Source organism: Acipenser ruthenus, chromosome 13, assembly GCF_902713425.1.
Source record: "Acipenser ruthenus chromosome 13, fAciRut3.2 maternal haplotype, whole genome shotgun sequence".
NCBI classification, from domain to species: Eukaryota; Metazoa; Chordata; class Actinopteri; order Acipenseriformes; family Acipenseridae; genus Acipenser; species Acipenser ruthenus.
Genome location: NC_081201.1, coordinates 32,921,746 through 32,943,335, shown reverse-complemented (window position 1 = coordinate 32,943,335; position 21,590 = coordinate 32,921,746). Strand labels below are relative to the sequence as shown.

At 40.5% G+C, this 21,590-nt stretch overlaps 1 protein-coding gene across 7 annotated transcripts in view; it reads right to left on the bottom strand.

Annotated features, from left to right (window-relative positions):
- The window catches only part of LOC117417697 (cadherin-23), a 162,693-nt gene that overhangs the window by 137,382 nt on the left and 3,721 nt on the right, over window positions 1–21,590 (bottom strand). For all 7 annotated transcript variants that reach the window (XM_058985168.1, XM_058985170.1, XM_058985172.1 and 4 more), the window contains 2 exons: window positions 11,153–11,245; window positions 10,520–10,600 (listed from right to left, as the gene is read on the bottom strand). In XM_058985168.1, coding sequence (XP_058841151.1) covers window positions 10,520–10,600; window positions 11,153–11,228 — 157 coding nt within the window. In that variant the 5' untranslated portion in view covers window positions 11,229–11,245. The remainder of the gene's footprint in view (window positions 1–10,519; window positions 10,601–11,152; window positions 11,246–21,590) is intronic.

The following is a 21,590-nucleotide window of genomic DNA, read 5'->3' as shown; positions in this document are numbered from 1 at the left end:
TGCTGTTTGATGCGATGGATTCAGCTCCGTGAGCCAGGCTGTGATTTAGTGTTGCTGCCTTGCTGGGGTGGCAGTGGTGCCCAAGGCCCCCGGGACACGGATTACTCACAATCACACTCACACACACACACACACACACACACACCCTGCAGAATACACAGGGAGGGAGGTAGAGAAATGGGCACCCATAGAACAGAAAGAGAAAACTTGAAAAAGTCCTACTTTTTTTTTTTTTTTTTTTTTTATAACAACCCATGGTTATACTATGCCTTTACCATAGTTTACCCTTGTTTTCCATGTTTATTAATATGCTTTATCATACCTCGCTATTCTTTACAATGCTTACCTATGCTTTACCATTAATTTTGCTTTATTACACTTTGTTATGCTTTTACTGTGGTAAGCTTTCATAAGGCATGTCTGGAACTCTCCAGAGATTTAATGGAGGTTAAACTGTATTCATAAAAATATCGACATTTATTCTGAGGAATAATAAGCCCGGAGAGCCATGTCTAATGGCTCTGATCTTCATGTTATTTACAGTAGCCAGGAGCTCAGCTTCTGGTTTTGAATGTGTGTTTGGTCAAAGGGTCTGTTAATAAGCATGGTGTTCGTAACTTTGAGGTTCTGTTGTAAAACCCACTCCATGGTCTGGGATCGTAAAAGAAGTGAACAGGTTATTGCGCTGAACTACAGTACCATAAGGGAACCAGTGATTATGTTGCTGATTAAACCCTTATAAAAGTTCCCCATAGTAAGAGCATAGCAAAGTGCAGTGAAAGCATGGAGAAGCAAAGATTAGCATTGTATATTAATAATGGCAAACCAGGGTAAATGCAAAGCATAACCATGGGAAAAGCATGGGAAAAGTGCAAAATACAATGCAAAAATACTGTGGTAAACTTTTATAAGGGTAACCTCACTCATTCAACAAACAAAATCACTCAAAGGCTCTCGGATACACAGCAAATGACACTTAAAGCCAGGAAATAAACTCTGACGGTGAAGGAAACCTTTCGCATCGGCGCAGAAGCAGGTTTTTAAAAGGCTTTGTGTGTGACCACAAGGTCCTGTTTGTTTCAAAGCCTGCCTACTTTAGTTTAGCTACCCTTAAACAACACAGAGGCAGATTGCAGTGCTTCAACATATGATACGACACAGCGCAACATGTAATAGGCAAGAATCACAGGAACAATTTAATTTTGAAATGTCAAGGGAGGGGAGAGAGTGAGTGCAGAGCTTAGTCAGTGTATTGCTGCATACCGCGGTGTTTTACAAATGACCCTGTAAGGTCTTCCTAACGGTGACACTCGCGAGACTGGAGGGGACAGTGAGGTTGACGGATGGTGTGGCGAGCGAGCTCTAAGTGACGCCTGTGTTTCACAACACACACGATGACGAGACCTTGAGAGCGTGGATATTAATTCAGGAGATTTATGGCTAAATCTGTCACGGATGGGGAAGCTTTCGCTGCCTGAAGGTCGTTTTCTTAGTGCTAAGTGCTGAGGAAGAAGAAGAAGAACACTATTGTTTATAGTTGTTGAAATCGAAGCTGAATTGATTCCCTTGCTACAATTATGCGAAAACCAAGACCAACAGATTTACAATTAGTTTATCAGCTGTTTAGTTTACTTCTCAAAAAAAAAAAAAAAAAAATTCGGGGGTATTTTTGTTGTTTATTCATTCAAATATTTTATAAGGAAAACAACATTGAGACGGGGGGGGGGGGGGGTGGCATGTCTATGTATTTTAAGGCTTTACATAAATCATAAAACATCAATAACATTCATCCCTCCATGACGACTGCAGATTCAAAATTAGAGCACTCAGTAATATGATCATTCTGCAGTAAATAAACCATTCACCAAAATTTTTAACCTTTGCAAACTTTTTCTTTTCATTTATTTATTCCAGGGCATTTTTAAGAATTAATAAAAAAAAAATGTAATTTCCGTTAGCAAACAGACTACGTGCGCAAGCTACACCAGGACAATGTTGCATTTAACTTTGCGTCTTGTAATGAAATCAGAAGATGGATAAAGACACAATGTTGTTTCCCAGATCCTGTACTTTGGCTTGTTTGTTTATGCCAAGGAGCCCGTGCGTTTGAGATAGTTTTGAAATCAGCGTCTGTCCGACACCGCGGCCGGTCATGAGGGGAGCCGTTAGTGCAAAGAAAGGTAACCCCATTAATTGTAATGAAATACATTTCACTGTACTTACCAAATAAGTACAGTACTTTGTGATTTCTATGGAATGTGTGGCCCTGCATGTAACTGAAAATGTTACTGGAAAACTCTTTGAAGAGGCAGAGCCATCTGAAATATTTAGCGACAACAGAGCCCATTTTCATCAAGACAGTCGTCCTCCTCCTCCCTGCTCATCTTATGACTGTCAAGGGCTAGTGCAAAAGGCCTGTCTGTTTCTGTCACAGAGACAAAAGGATAATGTTGCTTAGAGTCGAGTGTTAGACATTTCTATCAGAGGAGCATCAAGCCTAACACAAACCTAACACATTGACCGTGCTCTGATCTAGCAGAGCAGTCATTCCTTACACGGAGATGAATATCGCAGCGCTACAACGATTATTTGATTATTAGGATCAAGCTCTCAAAAGAAAATGTGCTGACAATCAGCTGAGGGTCACTGGTGCTGATTGGGCTAATTTACCATTTCAGGTGAAACAAGTGAAGGAACAGCTGCTTGGATTTGCAGTGATTGCTGCTTTTCTTCGAGAACAGCAATCCACACACATCCAAGCAGCTGTTTCTTCACTTGTTTCACTTGGAATGGTAAAATTAGCCTGAGTTGGTGTAGATATTTAGGGTTGGTTCGATGTAGTGTTAGGGTGAAGAAAAGGAGCCAAGAAGTGTTTGTTAGGCTTCTGTTTAAAGTTACAGATCGGGCTTGGGGTTGGATTTGAGCTTGTTTGAGTCCGAGTTAGGGTTATGGATAGGGATCTCTCCTAAGGGCAGTTTAAAAGCCAGTTAAACATAAGGGGCCGACTTGCTGTTTGCTCGTCTGTCTGCACTCCTGCCTGCCAGCTTGTCTGTCTGTCTCTCCGTCGCCCTCGCTCGTGAGCACTGTTAGGGTGCAACTGGTGGGGGAGTTGGTGTCTTCATTTTTATTAGTCTGCCCTCACAAGCAGTACGGAGGTCTGCCCCTCCATCTGCTGCCCTCCCTTCCTTCCTCTCTCTCTACGTCCCCAGAGCCCTTCGATCATCCCGCTAATTATTTTCACATTGAAACGAAGCTCGGAGAATGGAGCGAGAGTCTCGGATTGAGACAGGGAGAGAGCAGGCAGTGAGAACCAGGAGGGAGGACCAGACAGACCAGAGGACCTGCGGAATAATTTGAATTATTTATCTCATCATGCTTATGCATGTCAGTGAGTGTTTCGCTCTGTGTATATGTGTGTTTGTTAATACATGCACTTCTGTCAGAATTTGTGATTTTGTATTTGGTTGTGGTATTATTACTATAATTATTATTATTAAAGCAGAATGCATTTTCTCATTTGCAGACAAGTCCTTCTCTTGTTTAATGGGATTACAGGGAAATGAAGCCTTATTTTTTGTATAAATTTTTTTGCAGTGTTTGTGCGTTTATGGTGGACACATACATGTTGTTAATGAACATGGACTAGTGTGTGCAAGACAGTTATCAGCAAAGTGCTGGTACAGCAGCAGAGGCCTTCCATGGAAAGTATGCAGACAGGCCAAAGCCAAGTCACACCACAGCAGAGTCCCACGTAGTTACCAAGTGTCATGCAAATGACCTTGTGCCAGACCAGTGGCAGGGAGCTCAGTTGAGGCATTTGTTAGAAGATTGTTTATAACCAATTATAACAGATCCCCAAACAAAAACATCAGTTTATCATATGGTGCCTTGTTTATGACTCACCATGATTACATAGAGTGCATGTCTGTTTTTACATTGGAGTCTATTTGTTTGAGTTTGTGTATTTGTGTCTGTACATTGTGTGTGTGTGTGAATGTCTGTGCCTGTCCTGCATTTGATCTGCTAACAGGCCACACTTGTTTTATGGATTATAAATGAACTAATTATCTGTAACGCTCATTAGCTGCAGGTCCTAATTAGCAAAAATGAATATTGGTTTTGATAAAGACGTTGGCAGAAGAAAATTGGCAATTGACCTTCTCAGCCATTCTGGAGAGAGAGAGAGAGAATTGGAAAACACAACTCATGTCTGACAGCCAATATCAGTCAGATAGAGATGGTTCAATGTCCTCTCCCCTTCCCTCTGCCTGTTAGTCCACCCTTCCACCCATTCACAGAGAAGGTTCAGCACAGAGATGAGTTGAGTGAATGTTTAGTCCCTGGCAGCACTGGAGTCTGTCCGTCAGTCTGTCTATTCACATGTCTGTAGGTCTGTCTGTCAGTCAATCTGGAGAAGATGGATCTGTGTTTGCCTTCCTGCAGTTGTTCAATGTGGTCTCGGCAATCACCATCACACAAAAAACAGTCTCTCTGCATTGGCATCTTCCATAACTATTAAACACTCTGAATTTGGAAATACAAAAAAAAAAAAAAAAAAAACTAGAAGTCTTTCTCAATGTCTTCCGTCTCTGCTTTGGTAGTAAGTTGATATTAGCACCTCTGCACTAGCAGGTCTGTTTTTTGAAGAGGCACCAGTCATTCTGCATTCAGTAATCAATCCCAGTAACTGATGGGAAAATGATAATCTCATTCCATCAAGAGACAGACGAGTTGTATGTCTTACATTGCTTACCTTCTGCTGCTACGGTAAAAAGAGGCTGCGTTCAGTTAAGAACCAGATTACATTACCTTACAGATATAAAACATACTGAATGAAACAGCGCTATCGAATCCCAACAAGTAAATAATAAAGATGGTAACACAGATGATGTCTACACTTGCTGGATACCTGTCCAAGGGCTACATTGTCATCATTGTTTCTGAAGCAGGATGTGAAAAAAGCATTTCAAGATCATGCATCTCTACTTTAACCACATTTGATTTTGCTAAGAGACACAGGATTCTTTAAACAACTCACAAGTCACCAAGTTAATATGAAGAGGACCCGGAACAGCAGTAATGTTATTCTCAACATCTTCTTCATGTTCAGAAAAACAAACACAGGACCTGCTTCTATACTGAATCCAGTGACGATACCCCCCACCTGGAACCGTGGTCAAGGTGCGTAAAACTGCCACCCGATCGATTAATCCCACGTGACAAAGGTATGTGGCAATTTGTCAGGAGAGACACATTTATTGAAAAATAGCGTTTGATTTACTGCAGTAGTTATGAAACAGAAGGTATATTAAATATAGAAAGTTACACCCACATACATACAATCTCAAAGACGAAACACACACGCACAGACTCATATACACACACATATAGCCACAAACACACACACACACACACGAATATAAGCACAGCCACACACACACATGCTCTATATACACACAGACACATATACACACAGATACACACTGCTAGTGGAGTGCAGTCCGCTTATGTGAGAAGCTCAATTCAAAGGTCTACTGCTCTCTCAGCCTCTCTCACACATATCAAAGTCTCCAGACCCTGAGATAAGACACCTGAGGCAAACAACACTCCTCCAGACTCAGAAGAAACTGCGCAGGCACCAGAATGATCTGGAGCTCTTCAGCTTCAAGTCCCTTCATCAGGGAGCTAATAAAGGCACTGGCAGAAATGTCAGGCAAGTCTACTTAACTGACATTCTTTTCAAGTTTTACCTCATCATTTTTTATTTATTGTTTTTTTTTTTTTTTTAAAGTTACGATAAAACATCTGGAATGTTCTCTTCTTCTTTCAGACATTTGAAAGGCCTGGTGGACAGACTGTTAACCCTTCATTGTGTGATTGAGAGAATTCTCTAAGTTTATGTGCCTTCATTTTGAAAGCACTTAAGATTACAGGGTATGCATACCCACGTAATAACAAGGTTATAACTACAAATGTGTCCTGCTCTAACATGGCGTGCAACCACGTAGGTCATGTTGTTACCATGTAATTACATCAGGCGTAGTAGTTACCATGTACCAGGGACCCCTGGCAGTTACCCAGTCATTACAATGTAATTACATGACTATTCAGCTCACGTCTTTACACTGTGCATTCTCACAACAGAAAGTCAACCTGTATCAGCACAATGGCATTGTGCTTTACATTTGGTAGATCGATCTACCAAATGTAAAGCACGGTTTTTCTTTGGACCTTTGTTTTTTTTTCACCACCTGACCTAAAAAAACTAACAATCAAACAAAACAACCTATAAAGCTCTTGCCAGTAAAAACTGAAATATACATGTAGCAGAGAAAGTGAGGGAGGAGAAGTGGAGGAAATAGCAGTCTCATATTATATTATACTGTGATATAATACAGTCTAATTATCCACTGACCTTAACTCAGCTGGTCTCCCTGATCTCACTGAATTATTGACCAGGTGTGCTTTTATTCTCGGTACAGTATCAGTCTCTAACACAAGCAGGTAAGGAATGTCACCCTCTGTTACAGCACCGTGCACGCAATGTGACTCAATGTGAAATGCAATACACAATGATGAATCATCTGTTTATGGACACCACTGATCCATGTAAATCATTATTGTTCCAGTTTCTGATTTTCTTTATTATAATCAGCTCTCAGAAAAAAAATGCTAAAAACAATTGTGGCAGTGAAACAGACTTGGATTGTGATCTGTTCAGATCTCAGACAGCTAAGCAAAAGCAGGGCAGTCCTACTTGGGACATGCAAAGCCGGATTCATAACCCAGGCCTCCACAGGTGAAAGGCATGATTCACCAGAGGATTAGAGAGCTGCATCACCTCTATCACCATTAGGGCAACAGCATGGCAAAAAAACTCATGCATCTGGAAGATGAATAGGGTACCGAGCCCCACTTAAGCTGTTAATGTTTCTCATCTAGACAAAGTTCTGGTTATATAAAAAGTCTCTTTTATATAAAAAAAAAAGGTTGGTCTACAACCTAGAGCATCAAAGACAAACATTTAATATATGGGCTATATGGTTCATACATTTAAAATATATAGCTTTACAATAGATATGTTGTGCCTACATTTCACATTTATGAAACGTATTTTATATAACTTGGACATACTGTGTATTATGTCTTTCCATATGGGATTCTCTCCAAATCCATGGTTGCATACACATGTATTACATGTATAAGATTTAAAGGAACAGTGCTGTGACAGAGAAAGAATGAATCTCTGTTATAAATCTCCCTCCCGACCTGTGAGGGCGCTGTGTAAAGGGAACAGAGTGCCTCGGACTGGATGGTCAGACAATTCATTCCAAAGGTTAGGTGGAAGTCAGCCATCTTGAAAGGGGGTGGCGCTACGGTACACCAAGTCATCGCTCCAGAGGGAAAGTGATGTGGCAACCGTGGATTGGAGGAGAAACGGTAGCACTCGCTTACCAAGGGGGCGTGACTGACAGTACAAAAGGGGACGTGGCTAGGTGATCTGTTCCTTTTGTTATAATTAAACTGAAACTGTGAAAGGAGAACTGTGATTTAACCATGAGTGTTTTGTTTGTCGTGTCTAATTACACTGTTTGTTATTAGATGGCTAACGCGATCTGGAGCTGTTGCTACAGGCCAGCACTAAACCTGGACAACACTTCACAACTGTGCACAAATGAATTGTATTTCACCACAAGCACTTTAGCACTATCTCTGGACTTGTGATCGTGTGTCTTTGTGTGTGTTCTACTGTGTTTTATTCTTTCGAACTGTGTTTATTATTTGGGACTGAAAATCCATCGTTTGGAACAGTGCAATACGCATTGCTGTGTATTGCCTGGGACTATTCTTTGCGGTCGCCAGACCAGGATTATAAATAAACGTATTGTTTGGACAGTGAACTTTGTTGTCTGTCTTCTGTTTCATAATCACATCACCTCTACACCTGCGCACTGCAAACCACTTTTCCACAAGTGCTTCCTTTCTTTCTGGCCTCAAAAAATAAATATTTTCAGGCATTAATCTGAAAACGCTTGTGGGACAGTGCAGATTAAAAACAAATCTTAGATGCTTGCACTAGAACTGTCGCTTTAAATAACAAAGTGCACCCATGCAGTAACCCAACAGAACATTGTTTAAAAAAAAAAATCTCCCTGTTTCCCCTTCTGCTCATCTAGCAAAAATTAGGGCAAATGAAATTATGTACAGTATGTGGTTAAATGTGGAAGGGAATTTTAATGACTTGCTTCTAGCAACTGACACCATTGCTTTAAAATGTAATTAGTATTTAATCAGTAAGTACTGAACTAATTAAGGGATCTGGATATGTACTGCAACTCATTCAAGTCCCCCTAGTAGATGCCTAATCACTGCTTACTTTACTACGTAGCATTCTAGTAGCGCTAACTTCACAGAGGGGTATGTGACACTAACCCTAATCTTTGATGATGATTGCTGACTGTGTGTAATCTCTTAATGATAGTACACAACTTTTGTAAATGAATCCCACCTAGTTGCTGACTGAGTAATTTAAAAAACTCTCAGCACAGCAAATGGAGACAGACAGATGGACGGACAGATTGCACAATGATCTTTCAAATACCATTTTGGTAACACTATTTTAGGGATCCTTTATAAATGGTTATATACAATCTATAAACATGTTATTAAATATACTTCTGCTTTACTGTTTTATTATAAATAGATTAGGATTCAAAATAATAATTTAATAAATGCTTTTACTATGGGAAATTTGTAGAAGGGTTAGGAGAAGGAAGTTTGAATAAAATGAATACAGCAACTATTATCTGCAGTTTACAGCTGCTCCACACTAAAGAGTAATGAATCATTAACCAGCGTGGCTGTGCATCAAACTTGAATTGCACGTCTGATTCAATGAAATACTGAACAGATAATTAACGGTACTTAACTAAACCGTGACCTAAACATCAGGGTCAGAGCTCAAAAATGTGTATCGTACTGTAAATAAAAACACTGCCGTTATCTAGTCTTGTATGAAAAACCGACTGCAGTCAAAATGTGTTCATGCATGGAGATTTAACTGCTCCATCCATCACCCCCTAAGACAAAGGGTGCTCCCTCCAGTCGAGGGCAGGCTTGAGGCATGGGGATTGAACTTCTTCCTTATCCCTAAGAAAAAGGGTGCTCCCTCCAGTACAGGGTGGGTGTGAGGCATTGAGACTGAACTACTCCCTCCCTCACAACTTAAGAGAAATGGCTCCTTCTACCATTTTTATTTATTTATTTATTTATTTTTTTTAAATTTAGTCGTTGCCAATTAGTTTTTTTGATTATTTTCTCCCCAATTTGAAATGCCCAATTATTTTTTAGGCTCAGCTCACCGCTACCACCCCTGCGCTGACTCAGGAGGGGCGAAGATGAACACATGCTGTCCTCCGAAGCGTGTGCCGTCAGCCGCCCGCTTCTTTACACACTGCAAACTCGCCGTGCAGCTGCCTCAGAGCTACAGCGTCGGAGGACAACGCAGCTCTGGGCAGCTTATAGGCAAGCCCGCAGGCGCCCGGCCAGACTACAGGGGTCACTGGTGCACGGTGAGCCGAGGACACCCTGGCCAACCTAACCCTCTCTACCCCTGGGCAACGCTCGGCCAATTGAGCGCCGCCCCCTGGAAGCTCCCGTCCACGGTCGGCTGTGGAATAGCCTGGACTCGAACTCGCGACGTCCAGGCTATAGAGCGCATCCTGCACTATAGCAAGTGCTTTTACTGGATGCGCCACTCAGGAGCCCCAACCATTTTTATTATTAATACATTTTTGTTTGAGACAGATCATTAATATATAGTCACAACACAGTGCCAGTGTAAATGTAACAAATCTAGGATGCAGATTTTTTGCCAGTTTTTTAAGTAGTGAGCGATTGGTGTATGTTCCCTTTTTGTCCGTCCCTGTCCCCCCCCACCCCCAATGGGCTGGATGCTGCTTGAAGGACATGATGTAACAGATCAGCCATAAATATAAATAAAATCTGTTCCTTTTGTATAATGGCATCTGACAAAAAAAATAAAAAACACTACAGCAGCAGACCAACAGAGAAACAGAATCGCTTTAACTTTAAACAATTAGATTGCCTTCTTGTCAGTTGCGTTCTGACATGTGTATTTCTTTAAAAGGGATTAATATCAAATGGATATGATTTACTGCTTGTTTCTTATCTGCCCTGCACTCCCATTCGCTACAGTTTTGATACAGGTTGACTTTTTGTTTTGAAAAAAGCACATGTTACCAACACCTGCATTTTTGGTTTTAATAAAGTATTTTTTTCCTTGTGTTAATCTTTCATACAAAGTGGCACCAAACTATGCACAGAGCCTGATTTGCAAGCACAACCTGCTGCTTACAGCCAACCAGGAGCTGTGAAAAAGCTGTGTGGGGTAGGGCTGAGTTTTGTTCTCCAGCTTGTAAGTGTCACATCCTTGACTTAACAATTGAAACATTTGAATATACTTTTTGTTTAACATTTTACTTGCGTGACCACTTACCTACTGGGGTGTCTTCGTAGATCAGGAAGAAGTTGTCGAAGAAGTAATTGAGAAAGTAAGGCAGACGATTAAAGGTCATGGCTGAGGAGGAAACAGAAGGAGATTTTATATTAGCCTCTTCTTGGCGATCTTGTTATTAATTGTTAAACGATTCATCCTTAACGTCAAAATACTGGGGCCGAGATTCAATTTGAATTACAGAGATAATGGGGTCTATTCAATTGATCTAAAATTTTACTATGATTGATTAGCCATAGCGTGTAGGTAACAAGCTCAGTAAAACCAGGAGTGGATTAAACTGGTATGCAATGGGAGTCCGTCAGAAGTATTTTCACATTTAAAGAAGATACAGGTTTCCCCAGCGGAGAGGGAGACAGGCAGTAATGTGTCACTTTAATGGGGGCCGAGCGCCTCTTCAATAAAGCTGCTTGTTTGTGAAAGCTCAGTTCTACCCACACTGTGCTTTGATGTAAAGCAGCACTGGCAGCTGCTTAATAAGTTTCTGCGGCGTCCAGCTGTACGTTTCATCGGCGATGCCTCCTGTGTCTGCTGGTTTACACGGCAGCGTGCGTGAAGCTGCCACACAGAGAGACAGCTTCATCAGCACTGCATTAGGAGGTGCTCAAGACTCACCTGGACTGACAGAGAGCAGGAGCAACACAGACAGCAGGAGACTTCTGACCAGACCACATCGACGCACAGCCATCATGGCAGCCTGTGGCTTCCCTGATAATGTAAAAAATATATATTAATAACAACAGCAGCAACGACTTTCTAAAGTCTTACTGTTACAGAACACAGTGTTGTTTTTAGAACAAGCTTGTTGATGTCTTTTTTTTTGTTGTTTTTAAATCACTTAACCCACTGGTCGTCCCCTGAAGCACTTGCAATCCATTCCAATCCACCCAAGTTTACACCACGGTAAATTTGCACATTCATAGTTTAACATAGTTTATCATGGTGTGCCATGTTTTTAATATGCTTTACCATACCTCTCTGGACTTTACATAAGGGTAAGTGTCACTCTCCCTGTTTTAAAGGGTCTGTTATTGCAACACTTAAAATAAAAGATATAAATAATTTTTTCTTTGTATTCAGCTCATGGTGTATAGTTGTAGTATATGTTTATTGTACAAACGACTGATTGTGAATTGTAACCTGCCTGTGGTCCTCTAGGATACCCTTGCTCTTATTGTATTACTTGTATTGTAACACTTGAAATGTATTTGCTTACGATTGTAAGTCGCCCTGGATAAGGGCGTCTGCTAAGAAATAAATAATAATAATAATAATAATAATAATAATAATAAAGGGTCTATTCTTTAAATCAATAACTGTACAATGCTTTCCTACGCTTCACCATGCTTTCACTCTGCTTTATTACACTCTGCTGTGCTTTCACTATGGGCGACCTGAATCTCTTACCTGAACACTAGAGTTGAAATAAACCATTAAAGACCTGGTAAGAAATGGATTGAAAAGAGCCACTGACCTACAGAAAATACATTGGAAAGGGATGTGTGATGAAACAGGTTTATGAGACTTAGGGTGATGCACCACCTAAATTGGCAAAGCATATTTAAACAGACTTTTCATTGTCAGTTTACCACCTCGGTATGCCAGTACGGCAGTAAAAAATGTCAGGGCCCTGTATGAGAGGAAAATATTCTCTAATATAAATCGGCTTTTAAAACACAGTGTGGAAGTGAATTGCCATTGATTGGTACTCTGTTGTAAAGGTGATGGAAGGTCAGATTTTCTTGTTTTGAAATCAACATATTAATGAATGGATTTATTGAATACCTGTCAATACTACAGTCCTTGTAATATACAGTAACAACATCTATGATCATGTTATCATCACTGAAATGAGTATACAGCATGTATGCTTGTAACCGGTCTCTAATTGCATTCTAGAAGTTACATCTCTACAGTCCTATTCCTGACTGTAGATGTAACATCATTGAAAAAATGGGTTAAAAATTAATCACAATTGGAATCTGACACGCTCTGACCTCTAAAGGGTTAAATCCAACTGCTCGGCTACGACTTTGGGGCCTCAATTAAAAGTTGTCTGGAGGCAGCCTGGTTAGAGAGATTTATATCCTGGCAGAGACAGGGCTCCACATTAAACAATCAGGCCCCAATTCTACTGTAATTACCTGCATTCAGAGCGGACAGCTGGGGCTAGCCTCTCTCTCTCTCTCTCTCCCCGCCGTCGCCCCCCCAGCCATTGTAAGGAAAGGGCAGGCTGCTGGGGGACTACAAGCCCTCCCTAATTGGAGCCAGGCCAGGATTATTATTGTTATTAGCCCAACGGGGTAGCCCCGGTACTCACTCTGGCACAAAGGCGAGAACAAAAATACAGCTGAAAGATTTCCTTTATTTTATTTATTTATTTTTTTTGGTACTTAATGACACACAGTATTTTTCTGTTCTGTTGGTGCTATTTAAATAAGCTTTAACAAATAGAAAACACACACATTGGCCTGAAAACAAAAATGCCAGAAATGTTTGTTAACATTCAATGATAATTAAGGTTAAACCACATGTGTGTCGAAGTAACCCAGAGAAGAACTTCAGTAATTCACATCACTGTTTTTTTAACCTTAAGGCACATTTGAAAATCAAATTGATTTATTGAGCCTTATTGAAACCTGGCACTCTCAAAATGATAGAAATGCCTTGAATTTTGTTACAGGGATGGAAATAAGCTCAGATTGCATAGCAATTTCACCCATTCCAGGTTTTAAAACAAGCTTGATTAACCACAGTGTACAGGTAACAAGCTCAGGTGAGTCTCATTAAACATAGTAATAAACCACAGGAATAAACCATTTCTAGGTCACAGACTCCAAGTCAGCAGCTGATCAGTAGGATTTGAACTCCACTACAAGCATCCATCATTACAGCAGAGCATGTTTTCAATGCATTTCCAAAAACCCGTGTGGGGTTCGCTCTGGAAATACCTCTAGGCGCTACCTCTAGATTGAACAGAAAGATCCCACTCTCTGCTCTTTGCATCCCTGGAGTTCCCCCGAAGATTTATAGAGAACATCTTTTGTCAACAAAGTAATTCCCAGGTTCTTCTTGAGGGAGCTTGTGCTACATTTATTTTCATTTGCCTGTTATTTCCCACAGTCTTCAAATAGTTTAGGCTTCCTTTTTACACATGTGAAAAGTGCCGGCATTAAGCTGTAGTGAGAGTCCTGTAAACAGCGTAGTTTAACTACCGCAATGCTATGACAGATTGGGATTGGCAAAGCTTTCTTCAGTGTTTAATTATTACATCCGAGCCGACTGGAATTGTTAAGCAAAGAAAGAAGCGTGTTCATTTCACAAGGGGAGCCAGTGCCTTCACTTAATAAATAACACTGGGTCTTCCCCTGCATTTTAATAGAACACCCCGTTTTCTCAAATGATTAATTTATTCATAACTAGGACTTGAATTTCCAGTGTTTATTACATAATTGCGCCGGTCGTAGCACATGATTGACATCCAGCTTTCGCACATCCAGGTAAGTACAACATGTGCAAAGTACAGCAATGATGTGCTTTAAAGACTTTGTCATATACCTCTAATCTCAGCAGGACCTCCAGGTTTAATGAAATGTGATGTGTTTACTGTATAAGGCAAGGTAAAGTCTTCTGAAACACAAGTGTGTGCTCTGTGGTAGGGGTATTAATCCAAGGGGAGTGGTAACTGATCTTAGATTGGGGTCTGTGAGACTAGACACGTCTGCATTGTATTGGAGCATGCATGTGCACTTGATGTGCTTTTTTTCCAGGATTGCGGCTCCGCTCGACCAGATCTTGTCAAACCCCCTGGTTTATTAAGGGTTGAGGTAGGTAAGGAAGCAGGCAGGGAGCCCCTGGTTTATTAAGGGTTGAGGTAGGTAAGGAAGCAGGCAGGGAGCCCCAGGTTTATTAAGGGTTGAGGTAGGTAATAAAGCAGGCAGGGAGCCCCTGGTTTATTAAGGATTGAGGTAGGTAAGGAAGCAGGCAGGGAGCCCCTGCAGTGCTGTGTTCTTCACAGCTTTTCTGTGACAGTAGCAGGAGCTGAGACGGAGGTGAGGGGCAGGGCTTGATCTATCTGCGTCGCGGGATCTCAGTGCTGTTGCACAAATTACCTCCAGAATTGGAAAAGGCAGCCAGGCGGACAGACGCCCTAACTAAGATCAGGCAAGCAGATTACTCTCTCTCTCTCCTTTCCTCAATCTCCCTCTCATTCCATCTTGATTTACAAGGCTTTCAGACAGTGCAAAATTGTAACTTTTTTTCAAGTAAAATAATGGTTCTATTAAAAGGTGCTGCTGTTCGCATTTCAACCTTGTGTTGCACAATACACTTCTCCGGATTATTCTTGATCAGTAAATGTTTTTTTTTTTTTTTTTTTTAATGCTTCAGTTCTTTTCATTTTTCATCTTCATGTTATATGTTGCGGTCCTGCAATGACAGAACCCTGTTAACATTACACAATTGAGAATAAACAACCTGAGGGAGCACAGCAGAGCTGGAATTCCGCTGCTTCTTTATCTGGATACAGGTGTTCATTAAAGACTGGAGCAAACCTTCCGATAGGGGCCCTAGGGACCAGGATGTTTCACTTTCAATACATAAGATTGGTACAGTTGGTTGATTATGTTGTCATAATAATAGCCTTCTATGTATGTCACTCAAAGCACTATATTCTCTTGCCAGCCTCCCTCTGCTCTGTGCTGGTTGAGCAGAGAAAGGAAGGGAGGCTCTTCTATTCTCTTGCCAGCCTCCCTCTGTGCTGGTGGAGCAGAGAAAGAGAAACGAAGCAAGGCTCTGGAGCTTTACTGCATATCTATGATGGAGTGTTTCAAGTTATGGCTAGCCATGCGCATCATATTAGTCCATCAATTCCCTGGTTAAACGGATTAACAGCAAGTCATCAAATACCCATTATGTAAAACATGAACCAGTTTCGGTTACATAATCATACATTTTGTGTTTTAAATTACTGCGTCTCATCAGTTTTTCTAAGTTGTTCCATGACCAGGGAGAAATATAACAACTAAAATCTATAAATATCATATAGGGTGCTGCAGGTCAGACACAAGCTAATACTCCACCACTGAGAGGCCAGGGCGGCTACAGGAGGGGATTTCCTGGCCGCTCTGACCTTGAGTGGTTGAAAAATCAACTTGCATCTTCCACAGAACCAACAGTGTATCTTTATATAATGCATACTTAATAAAATAATTCAAAAAGCAGAGCACATTTTCTTAAGACGCCATGTCCGTCTGATACAAACTATCCGATACATAGAAATCTCAGATGGCTAGATCACATCTATATCAGGGTCTAATTTATATATATTACACATACACACACACACACACACACACATACACAATTATTATTATTATTATTTTGCTACAGGCTCACACGGCTACAACCTTCTGAAATAAAGCATCCCCCCGCCCCGCCCCGCACGGTCTCTCAACACAGCCCTGCAGCCTCTCTGATACGATGGACCTCTCTCTGCTGTTTGGATTCCTGTCTCCCCACTTCATCTACAGGCTGTCAGCCGTTTCCTCAAGGTGCTCCATGTAATTTCAACCCTTCATTGCGACATATTCCATCCTGACCACATCAAATAACACTCTGTGCAGGGAATGCATAAGCCCCAGGGTGAGGGACTGACACTTTCACAGTCACTTAGAAAAGAGGCACCTCCGCCCCCCTCCCCCTTTGTAACAACAACAGGCTGATACTTTATTGTTTTGTTAATTTAATTATCTATTTATTCACTTATTTTATTAACCGGAGCTATTAAAACACAATTACATTTGCACTGTGCAATACTGCACTGACCAATACTAATTGTTAATGGTTTACTTATTCTTGTAATTTGCATATTATACATGTCCTTAATTCCTCACTGCGGCAGAGAAATCTCAGAGGAGTCAGTTGAGTCTGTGAACGTCTTTTTATTTTTTTATTTTATTTTTTTTTTTACATCGAGTTTGATTTGTTTGAATTTTATGAAGTCAGGAAACACAAAGCAAAGATTTTATAAAGATTTTAGTGTTTGCTTTTGTAGTATATTTTGTAATTCACTTTCTGTTACATCACAAAATCGCTGTCCAGGAGATCCAGATGCATACCTGCCAAGTCTCCCAGTTTGGGTGGGAGACTCTTGATATAAAGGCTTGATCTCCCGTCTCCCGGTGAGAGACAAGAAACTCTAGATAATGTAGATTGCCATTTGTAATGCATTATTACCTTAAGTGAAGTTTGTAGAACACTAACAGTAAAAAAAAAAAGGTATGAATATATCTTAACTCAGCAACTGTCCCCTCCCCCCGCCTCTACAAGGGAAAATGTAAAAAAAAAAAAAGTATTAATATCATAATTCGCTGGCTCCCAAAAAACCTCCCGATTTTGAATTTCCAGAAGTTGGCAGGTATGCAGATGTGGGTTGTCCACCATGTTGCTATGTTGTGTGAAGAGAGGAAGGATGCTCAGCGCGATGACGTAATTTGAGGGAGTTAATTAACAGTAAGCAGCGTCATGGGAGTAATGGTTTTGGTTTTAACCAATCACATGCCAGAATTTCTAAGGGCTGATTCATAATATGTGTTTCTTTTAATTCTCCCATTATGTGTGCTCCTAATCATTTACAGTATTACTCTTTTTGTATTCAAAGTCACCAGCGCCCACTCTTTTTCTCTGAGCAAGAGTGAACTAGGTGAAATTTCTGCAATTTTTGGAATGATGCTGGTATAAAAATGACCACAAATTTTGCACTTTGGTGTGCATTTCTTTCCTCATGAAATGTTGAGTTTGTCATTGCATATGCCCTCCCCCACACTGCTATACAAGCCCGGATTTTAGCTTTTCTTTACTCCTAACCACGTTTTGTTTTTTCATATTTCACGTCCTTTAAGATGGTATATTAAAAAAAAAAAACACTTAGAAAAATCAAGGCCAATGGACCTAGAATTAAGGAGGGAGAAAAATATCCAAAAGACCACCCCAAACACACAGGTGCGTCAACAGAATTGAGCCTGCAGCCGGCTATTTGTGTAGTACGAGTTCAGAGGTATATGATTTGTGATGAACTGACAGGGCTGTGCGAACGCCTCCTCAGCATGACTCTGAGTCAGAGGCAGTGTACTGGATTACTGCCACACAGGCCAGGACAGCTCATCTGATACAGTGCAGCAGGCAGCAGGCAGCAGGAAAGCAAGCGTAACGCACACTGCCTTGCACAGGTAAACCCAATGCACCAGCTAGGGTCATCAGAACAGACTGCAACTGGTTCAGGAAGCCAGCTGGCATGATGGTATAATAATAATAATAATAATAATAATAAGCAATGTTATTCCCGAGTAGCATGCAATACATGATTGTTGTCTTGTAGCTATTTTAACAGAGACAGAGATATTTTGGAGACATCAAGGCTTTTGATCTATCCATAGCTCATAAAAGCTTCTGTTCTGAATCCAGTCAAGCATTCTTGGAAAAAGTTCAAGAGTTGTCAACTGAGAGCAGAGCAGTTCAAACTGATCTGCTGAGCAGAGTGCTGAATGTCATTGCAAAGACTTCACAGAGTGCGACAAGTTGTAAAGAAGCTGCGATTAGTTATTTTTTACAAAAACTTCACTTCGTTGACCCCCTAGTGCAGTGGTTCTCAAACTTGGGGGCGCGGACTGTATCCTGGGTGGGGAATTAGACGGTTCAGGATTTATTTATTTTAATTAGAGAGCACATCTTAACCTAGGCTATACAGTATAATGGACAGATAATTTATTTGGGCTTTATTGGCTGTTTTGATTGGATCACCAATAATACTTCCACCAATCAGAGAGTTGCAAACAGTACTAGTAGAGAACCCGCCCTCTGTCAGACTGGTATACAGAAGAGGTTAAAGAAGCGCTGGGCAAGAGAAATAATGTGTCAGACACTTCCATCAATGGACTTAAATCTGGAATTGATTATTATTATTATTATTTATTTCTTAGCAGACGCCCTTATCCAGGGCGACTTACAGTTACAAGATATCACATTATACATTATTTCACATTATACAGATATCACATTATTTTTACATACAATTACCCATTTATACAGTTGGGTTTTTACTGGAGCAATCTAGGTAAAGTACCTTGCTCAAGGGTACAACAGCAGTGTCCCCCACTGGGGAGTGAACCCACAACCCTCCGGTCAAGAGTCCAGAGCCCTAACCACTACTCCACACTGCTGCCCCAATTGAATTGATCTGATGTGATCAGAAACCCAGAGGCACTGTAAACTGCACTTGTTACTAAGTAGGACCGTTCTTTATGTTAAGCTTTTCTTTTTTTTTTAAGTAAGGGTTTAAGTAAGTAAGACAAAATTGTTTGTGTCAGACTTGTTGAAAGTCTAACAAAATGGTTGATTGTTATTGTCGATACGACAATTAGTGCAGGCATCGCAAAGTCCAGAAACAAAACAAAATGTTCTGCAAAGTATAAAGATGAGCTTATTTTGCTAATCTATTAACCAGTTTGAAATTATTTCAAAGCAAATAAAAGCATTTTCGTTTCGGCTTTATTGTTAAAGATTTCACACGTGGCAATACTGCATGATACTACTACTACTCTTATTATTATTATTATTATTATTATTATTTATTTCTTAGCAGACTACTACTGCAATCATTCCACTGTGTTATGTTGTGAACCATAGTTTTAAAACAGAGATAGCAAATGCTTATTGTAAAAGTTTGCTGGTACCTTAAAACAAAGGACCATATAAGAACAATAAATATGTAATTGATTAGAAGGCCTTCTTTGTTGCTGCAGTAACATTGTAGATGCTATAACGAGCATCTATAACCAGCATATGTACATACAGTTGTAGTCAAGTTTACATACCCCAATGGAAATGTATCATTTCTACAAATTTCTCAAAACAAAGAATTTTAGGAAAACTCTTTTGTAGCAAACGTTTTGCTTTTGTGGTTGAGGAAAAAAAAAAAAGTTACAAGAAATAGATGTCTACAATTATTTATTTCAACATTTTTTTGTGCAAAACTCCAAAAATGCCAATTCAGAAGTATTCATACCCTCTGATGCTATGACAATATTGTCTACAAGGCGCTAGAAATTTCAATATTGTAATAGAGAACCTAATTCTAGAAAAGTCTAGAAAATGCTCAATTGTAGGTGAACATTCTAACAGAGTATAAAACAGTTAAGCATAGGGTGATTGCTGTCATTACCAATAAGTCAATATGGGAAAAAAGTATTTCCATTTCAATGATAGGTCGAGTATTGCATGGTGAAGGACTCAATGGTCGTAGGCCAAGGAAAAAGCCACTAGGACAATCGCTTAAAGTTTACAAAACAGAGAAAAGGTACGAGAAGAGCAATAGACTGGAGTAAACACTTTGGGAAACATTGACATATACCCCTAGACTGGCCATTTATTATAAGGATTTATAATACATGGCCAACCACAATATCTTTATTTATCGCTGCACACCATCAGAAGCTTTGGCGATCCTGTCTGTTTTATTAAGCGAACAAGAACATCCAAACTTCAAAGGGACTCGCTCAATCCTGCCTGCCCAGTGGAGCTGCCCCCCCCCAATCACCACACACACACAGCAGATCTGGGAAACAGTCTGTGCTGTACAGAAACAAGCACGCATGTTTGATGTGGTTATCCTGTACGAAAGAGACATCTGGAGGATAATAATAATCATATCAAACAGGTCAGAGAATGCAGGGAACAACAGTGTCAGGCGATGTCATGCTTACTGGCGGAGGTCTATTTTTATCCAAGGCAGGCAAAAAGCTAATTTGCCTTGTGCCGTGGACCAGCGGATTTGACAGGATCCATTGGATGCAGCAAAACCTCTAAAAAGTGTGTGTGTGTGTGTGTCCCCACCCCCCAAACCCCCCCCCCCCCCACACACCCCCCAAACCCCCCCAATGCCCCCCAACCCCCAACCCCGCCCAACAGTCTTGCTGTAAATAATGTGTGCCGCTACTGTAGATAAGTTTAAATTATTATAGCATCTGTAAACATCTGAATCACCCGTGGTTGTTCTCCTACAAACACTCGCTCCTACAACAGACACAAATCTTCCAGTGCCAGCTTGAGCACATCCACATCCATGTTAAACACATAAATATCAAAAACAAGGATTTGTCAGACACAACAGAGAACAACAATGAATGGACATTATCTTCCGTTGGACGGTTATTTATGGGGCAGCCTGTAATTGAACACTGTATATCCGTGAGGTGTGAGTTATGCAGTGGAGTCTCACTGCTTCCCATCCCTGGTGGAGGAGAGACAGCCCAGTGCACAGTGCTATTCTGTAGCACAGTGGTGACTATTAACATTGCACGGATCACCTTCATGTCAGGGTTAACTGTGGGACATTTTGCACGCTAGTTGTGGATTTTGCAGCGCTTTCTCAACCGCAAAACAAGGCAGTTTGTCAATTCGTCTGGAGCACCCACACTCCCATGAGCATGGAAAGAGGAGACTTTATTGAAGTCTAGAAAATCATAAATGGTCTAGATAAAGTTTACGCAAGACATGCTGCTGATACTCGTAATTGCCTTTAAGAAATCGAAATGTTCATTGTTGATTTATGGCCTCGGTACAGCAGTAAAAATGTCAGCGACCCAGATGAGAGGAAAATGTACTTCCTATCAGTTTTTTAAAAACTGTGTAAAAGAATTTGATAAAACAGATAAAAAAATAAAAATAGACAAAATGGGTTTTAATTGTTAAAGTTTGGTTGTAGAAATAGCAACTGACACATTTTTATAAAATTTGAATTTAAAAATGAAAATGCAATTCTGATTGTAAAGTAAGAAAGCTAAGATAGAAAAACTATTTTGTAAAAGAGCAAGAGTCCCCTAAACTGCACAGGGAGCCAGTGCAAAGAGTAATATGTTCACTTATTCTGGTTGTAGTCAGAATTCTAGCGGCAGAGTTCTGAATGAGATGTAAGCGAGACACCCCATGTTTTGGCATGCCAGACAAAAGCACATTACAATAATCAATTCTAGATGAAACAAAGGCATGCATTACT